This window comes from Cetorhinus maximus, chromosome 1 (genome assembly GCF_964194155.1).
Source record: "Cetorhinus maximus chromosome 1, sCetMax3.hap1.1, whole genome shotgun sequence".
Taxonomy (NCBI): Eukaryota; Metazoa; Chordata; class Chondrichthyes; order Lamniformes; family Cetorhinidae; genus Cetorhinus; species Cetorhinus maximus.
In genome coordinates this window covers 197175001-197182406 of record NC_135879.1, presented here as the reverse complement: position 1 = coordinate 197182406, position 7406 = coordinate 197175001, and the positions used below count along the sequence as shown (strand labels likewise).

General features: G+C 42.3%; 1 protein-coding gene across 1 annotated transcript; it reads left to right on the top strand.

Moving 5' to 3' along the window:
• Positions 1 to 33: 33 nt before the first annotated feature.
• rpp25l (ribonuclease P/MRP 25 subunit-like) lies at positions 34 to 3615 on the top strand. Its single transcript, XM_078551495.1, has 2 exons — positions 34 to 128; positions 2958 to 3615. The coding sequence occupies exon 2, from the start codon at positions 3001 to 3003 to the stop codon at positions 3553 to 3555; it is 555 nt and encodes a 184-aa protein (XP_078407621.1). The 5' UTR covers positions 34 to 128; positions 2958 to 3000; the 3' UTR covers positions 3556 to 3615.
• The last annotated feature ends 3791 nt before the right edge of the window (positions 3616 to 7406 follow it).

Here is a 7406-nt window from a genome sequence, read left to right as displayed (position 1 = left end):
TCAGATGGACGAGCCGGGGGTCGGGGCGGAGCGTCGGGGCGCGCATTCACTAGGCGGGGGCGCGCACGCTAAACGGTTTCCTGCAGGTGGGCCGAGGGGAGTGGAGTGGAGCCTGGGACTGGAGTAAGGTGAAGAAATCCTTAGGAAACACTCAATAACTGGAACAGCAACTGTTGAATATGGTGACTGGTTACCGAAACGGGAAATGCTCGACAGAGAGAGAAACAGAATTAATGTTTCAGGACATCGGAAGTGGGAGAAGTTGGAGATATAACAGGATTGAAGCAGAGTCAGGGAAAGTGATGAGGCAGGGAGGGGAAAAACCCGAAAGGGAAGGTCTGTGATGGGGTGAAGGTGGGAGAGCTTAAAGAGAACATGGTGCAAGAAAATGGGAGATGGTAATAGGATAAGTAAAGAAGCGAAAGATGAGTCTAAAGGAGGAGTAAATAACATCCTGATCCACTTAATCGCCACCTCAAACAGCTACTCTGTCTCCTCCCCTCCCAATGTCCAAAACCCCAAACGCCTTCCTGGTGAAACAAGGATTAACATGTGGTTATTTCAGTTTAACACACTAATTGCTGGTCTCCACACTATGGTGTTCGGGTGCAGATTGTGGCCACTTTGGGGAACCTTCTTTCAACCCACAAGCGTGACCCCCAAACTTTGGGTTACCTGTCATTTTAATTCTCCTTCCCACTTTGACCTTTCTATCCTCAGGCCTCCTACACTGTTCTAATGAGGCTCGATGAACACCGCATTATTTTTTGATTAGGCACTTCACTGCCTTCTGGCTGTATCAATATCAGATCGTAAGCATAGCTCTCATTTTTTCATACACAACAAATTGATAATGATTTCACTGTTGCCATTTATTTCTTTATTTGTTCCAAAATCACTCCCTTTTTCTTGCATCATCACCCCTTTGGTTATTTAATCTCCTGCCATCAACCCTATCACACATACCCTTTTTTGCTCTCATCCCCTTTCCTTGCCTCGAAACTTGCTCAAAACCTGTTATATCTCCAACTTTTGCTAGTTTTGACGAAAGGTAATTTACCTGAAATGTTAACTCTGTTTCTCTCCCTACAGATACTGCCTAACCTGCAGAGTATTTCCAAAATTATATGTTACTTTTGGTATACAGTATTCACAGCACTTTTATTTAAGTGTCAACCATGGCTCAACCTGAGTCAGAAGGATGTGGATTCCACTCCCATTCCAATGACTTGAGTGTAATGTCTAGGCTGATGGTCCAGTGTAGCACTGAGGGAGTTTTTAAAATTCATTTACAGGATGTGGGCTTGCTGGCTAGGCCAGCATTTATTGCCCATCCCTAATTGCCCTTGAGAGGATGGTGGTGAGCTGCTTTCGTGAACTGCTGCAGTCTATGTGGTGTAGGTACACCCACAGTGCTGTTAGAGAGGGAGTTCCAAGATTTTGACCCAGCGACAGCGAAGGAACGGCGATATATTTCCAAGTCAGGATGGTAGCTCTGAAGAAGGGTCATACGGACTCGAATGCCAACTCTGTTTCTCTCTTCAACTCTGTTTCTCTCTTCACAGATGCTGTCAGACCTGCTGAGTTTTTCCAGCATTTTCTGTTTTGTTTCAGGATGATGAGTGGCTTGGAGGGGAATTTCCAGGTGGTGGTTTTTCCATGTATCTGCTGCCCTTGTCCTTCTAGATGATAGCGGCCATGGGTTTGGAAGGTACTGTCTAAGGATCTAGTGATCCTGTCTTTCGGATAAGTTAAATCAAGACCCTGGCTGCTCCCATGGAGGTAAAGGATTCCATGCCAATCTTTGCAGCGTCATATAGGGACACCACTATTCCTGGCTAGAATGGAAATGATTGGGAAATTCTCCTGTTAACCATGCCTGGAGAACACAGCTATAATTGACTGAGATTTACTGTTTTACGAATGTAATTGTGCATAATTATTCTCCATTTCATTTTGTTGATGAAATCACCCTGCTTGTATCGGGAGGAGCTGCTGCAGTTTTGGTGATGAGCTCTCTTTTCAGTGTTTTGCAGAAAAATCTTTCCCAGTAGACTCTGTAGACTTTGTTGTTGTACACTGATTCAAGTCAAGCCCCACTTCCAGCTCATTGGTTGACAGTGTTGGCAATAAGTTCCCTGATTATGGATCCCTAACACCGTGTGAAATTGAAAACTGAGAAAATCCCTGCACTTCTTTGGGGTTTGGACACGTGATGTTCTGACTCTAAGGCAGGAGCGTGACTAGCTAAAACATGAACAATTCATACTCAGCTGTTTCTATAAAATAGATGGCATATAAAGTTCATTAATTCTGTCGGATATGGGAAAATGTAAAGGAAATGGACTGGCTGTAGTTGGAAAATAGCCATTTTCCAATGGCTACAGAGGTACAATCGACATTCATAAAATTCAAAATATGGGCTGGGTGAGAGGGATATAATGTGAATAATATATACAAAGCAATTTCTACTACAGTTATGGCACAAGGAAATGTTTTGCCCTCTAAAGGATATATGCATCATGGGATTGTGGCTGAACAATGGATTAGAAAGAGCTAATTCAATCCGCTGTCTGTATTGCTGGCTGATCTCAGTTCCTGCAACAATATGGATACCATTGTTGTCCACAATCTCCTACGTAGGGTAGGAAACATCAGTCACACCTGATTGTTATCTCCTAACTTCAGTTCTGATGTGCACGTATGGATGTCAGGCGAGGACAGAGTCAGGCTTGGCTATGATGCCTTCATTGTCAAGTAAGTTGCTATTACATGTGGAATAGCCACCTGATGAACTACTGGATGGTTGTCAGTGTCTGTTCTTAGGATGAGTCAGCACTTTTGGGAGAGGGACAAGAATAGAATGCATTTTTGATTACAGTAAATTAGAGTGACAGACTGAATTGTCCAGATTCTTAGTTTTGCAGTTGTAAAGTAATTTGTATTTATAATTACAGGTTCCGATTTCCATCAGCTCAGAATTACAGGAAGTTTCTTGTAATGGAAAACTACCAGAAGACAAAAATCACAGAACTCCCTTGTCAGCAGCCAATTGCCAATCTTCCAAAAGATATAATTGAAATGAAGGTGAAGGAAGGTAGCAAAATAAGAAATCTCATGGGATATGCCATTGGAAAGATGGAATCAGCCAGTACCAGAGAGATCCTTTTCACTGGCACAGGGAAAGCAGTCAGCAAAGCAATCACCTGTGTGGAAATCATGAAGAGAAGATTAAAAGGCCTCCATCAAATTACCAAACTATTTTATAAACAGGTTGAAGAACTCTGGGAACCTATTGTTTCAGAGGCAGGATTAGATAGTTTAACTGTAAAAAGAAACCTTCCTGCCATTTACGTTCTGTTGTCTAAAGACATTCTGCATACAAATGAGCCAGGCTACCAGGCTCCTGGGTCCTTTGATGCTTTGTGGATACATTCTTTAAAAGAGGAGGCACTGACTCAAAGGAAAAAAAGACAAGGAGGAGATGGGATGGGTAAAGGGGGTAAACATCCTGGATCTGGAAGAGGAGAAAGGCCCAAGAAATCCAGAAGCTGAGCGGGGGGTGGAAAATGCTGTAATTTTATTTTCAAATTAAAATCTCATCAAGTAGCTTCAGTTTTTTTGTCTACTCCAATTTTATTCCTTTTCTGAAGACACTATGTTCTTCTCTTCAGTACCTTTTTCTCAAATGGTCATTCTTTGTGTGTTAAATTTAGACTGTGACAGCAAGCTTTTTTAATTGTTAATTGGATGCCAGCATTTCTGGCAAAAACCAATTTCCCATCCCTAATTGCTCTTGTGAATGTGGTGGTGAGCCACCTTCTAAAAGCACTGAAGTCTTTGTTGTGTAGCTACACCCAGAGGACTGTTTGGGAGGATGTTTGAGGATTTTGATGGATTAACAAACAGCGATATATTTCCAAGTGAGGGTGGTGTGTGACTTGGTTGGGGGGAAACTTGCAGTTTGTGGTGTTATCATGTACAGGCTGCCTTTGGTAGGTCTCACAGGTTTAGTTATTCAGTCAGATTTTCACAGTGGATCCTCATCATGTCTTCCCTTGACATTCAAATACGTGGACTTCCCAGCAAGACTGAATAGCAATAGCACTACAAACCTTGATTTGATTTCCCTCCACCAGTTTCATAGCCCAGAACCTCTGTTTCTGGCCTGTCTGAGATCATTAACAGCAAGGACCAGGGAATCATACTTTTTATTCAGGACAAAAGCAGCTTTACAAATGAATTAGGAACAGGACTAGGCCATTTGGCCCCTCGAGCCTGTTCTGCCATTCTTTAAGATCATGGCTGATATGACTGTGCTCTCAATTCCTCATTTTCACCTACCCCCAATAGTCTTTGACACCCTTATTAGGCAAGAATCTACCTACCTTTGCCTTAAAAAATATTCATGGACCCTACCTCCACCACCCTTTGAGGAAGAGAGTTCCAAAGATTCACAACCCTCAGAGAAAAATTTGCCTGGGAAAGGGTGTTAATTTGGGAGACTAGTTAAGTAGAAATCTTTTGGGAAATGTTATAAATACCAAATTTAACTGTAACCGTAATCTTGTGTGTTTTAAGTTTTCTTAAAAAATGTTTTAATTTAATACTTAAAATCTCAACGTGGTAGTGGAATCTTTACCTCTGACTTCAGTGCACATACCTTCTCGTAACAAAAATATAAATTGGAAATTGTTGTGATAGCTTGGCCAAGTTTCCCCTTGGGACTTGGTCAGGCTAACAATTAATACCTGCCAGAACAGAACAAGAGTGACAACGGGGAGTAAATAGTAGATAATAAGGGAATGGAGGATGAAATGAACAAATATTTTGCTTCTGTCTTTACTATAGAGAATATGGAAAACATTCCAGTGATAGCTGTAAAGCAGGAGGTGGAAAGGAACAGGGAACTTGGTGAAATTACAATCACTGGGGAAGTGGTACTGAGCAAACTGATGGAGCTGTGGGCTGACAAGTCTCTGGGTCCTGATGGACTTCATCCTAGGGTCTTAAAAGAGATGACTAATTAGGTAGCAGATGTGTTGATGTTAATTTTCCAAAATTCTCTAGATTCTAGAAAGGATCCATCAGACTGGAAAGTAACAAATATAACCCCTCTATTCAAGGAGGGAGGCAGAAAAATAAGTGAAAGATCTGAAGGAGATGTCAGTTATTCAGGAATTTTGTTCCGTTTGTTTAAGGCCCATTTGTCTCTGGATCTAGCTTTTCCCCAAAGGCCAGTTAGCTTGACGTCTTTCGTGGGGAAGCGTTAGAATCGATCATTAAGGAGGTTATAGATGGGCACTTAGAGAAACTCAAAGTAATCTGGAAGAGACAGCATAGTTTTGTGAAAGGGAGATCATGTTTAACCAATTTATTGGAGTTCTTTGAAGGAGTAACATGCACTGTAGATAAAGGGGAGCCTGTAGATGTGCTGTACTTGGATTTCCAGAAGGCATTTGATAAGATGACATATCAAAGGTTTTTGCGGAAAATAGAAGCTCATGGTGTAGGGGGTAGTGTATTAGCATGGATAGAAGATTGGCTGGCTGGCAGAAAACAGAGTATGCATAAATGTGTCTTTTTCTGATTGGCAGGATGTGACGAGTAGAGGCCTGCAGAATCTGTGTTGGGGCCTCAACTTTTTACAATTAAAATCAATGACTTAGGTGCAGGAGTTGAAGGCATGGTAGCTAAATTTGCAGATGTCACAAAGATAGGTAGGAAAGTATGTTGTGAAAAGGACATAAGGAGGTTGCCGATGGATATTGATAGGTTGAGTTGGCAAAAATATGGCAGATAGAGTATAATTTGGGAAAATGTAAAGTTGTTCACTTTGGCAGGAAGGATAAAAAAGGAGAGTATTACCTAAATGGAGAACAGCTGCATAATTCTGAGCTGCAGAGGGATCTAGATGTTCTAACGCATAAGTCACAAAAAGTATGCAGGTATAGTAAGTAATTAAGACGAATGGAATGCTTTATTACAAGAAGAATTGAACATAAAAGTAAGGATGTTATGCTTCAGTTATACAGGGCATTGGTGAGACCACATCTTGAATATTGTGTGCCATTTTGGTCTCCTTATTTAAGGAATGATGTAAATGCATTGGAAGTGGTTCAGAGAAGGTTTACTAGATTGATACCTGGCATGAAAGGGTTGTCTTATGAGGAAAGGTTGGACTTGCTGGGCTTGTTTCCACTGGAGTTTAGAAGAGCGAGGGGTGACTTGATTGAAGTATATAAGGTCCTGAATGGTATTGAGAAGATGAAAATGGAAAGGATGTGACATCTTGTGGGTGAGTCCAGAACTAGGGGGCACTGTTTTAAAATTTGATTGTGCTTTTAGGACAGATGAGGAGAAAGTTTTCTCTGAGGGTTGTGCAACTTTAGAACTCTGCCTCTGAAGGCGGTGGAAGCAGGGTCATTGAATATTTTTAAGGTGGAGGTAGATAGATTCTCGTTAGGCAAGGGAATCAAAGGTTATTGGGGGTAGATAGGAATGTGGAATTTGAAACAGAAACAGATCAGCCATGATCTTAATGAGTGGTGGAGCAGGATCGAGAGATGAATGGCCTACTTCTCCTATTTCTTATGTTCGTTTGTCCCTGCCATGCTCTGATCATCATTTCCCTTTTTCCTATCTTGCTGTTTTGCTTTGTTTTCTCTATTTAATTTATAGCACCTTCCCAAACTTGATCCCTTTCCCGATCTATTTAGTTTAAAGCTCTCTTTGCTGCTCTAGTTATATGACTCGCCTGAATACTCGTCCCAGCACTCCGATGCATCAAGGAGGGGGAAAGTTACCTGGACACTTTATACCAGGAGGCAGTCAAAGCCCTTAGGATGGAGTCTTCTGATTTGGTCAGTGGTCAGGGACAGGAGGTTGTGTATGCGAGTGAGGCAGGTATGGGGACCCAGAGGTAGAAGTGGAAGAGCCTCAGCCTTTGCAATTGTCCAACAGGCTTGAGGTTCTTGCAACCTGTATGGGTGAAAGTGGCGGCTGCAGGGTGGATAAGTAAACTGACCGTGGCACCATGTTACAGAGAGCCATTCAGGCAGGGGTGTTAATAGGAAGGTAGTGCTAGTTGAGGACAGTATAGTCAGAGGAATAAACACAGTTCTGGGTCTTCCTTTTGCCCGCTCTTCTGAAGGTGGTTACTGGCTCTGGGTCCCCTTTTCGCCTGCTCTTCCATGTGCTGCTGACTGCCTCCAGGTCCTTTTTTTGCCCACTTTTCTAGGTGCTGGTTACTGCCCCTGGGACCTCTTTTTGCCCACTCTTTTCGGTGCTGGTTACTGCCTTTGGGTCCTCTCTTCCCACCCCCCCAAACCAGCTTATATTTCACCCCTCTCCTATTTTTACTTAGTTCTGTTGAAGGGTCATGAGGACTCGAAACATCAACTGTA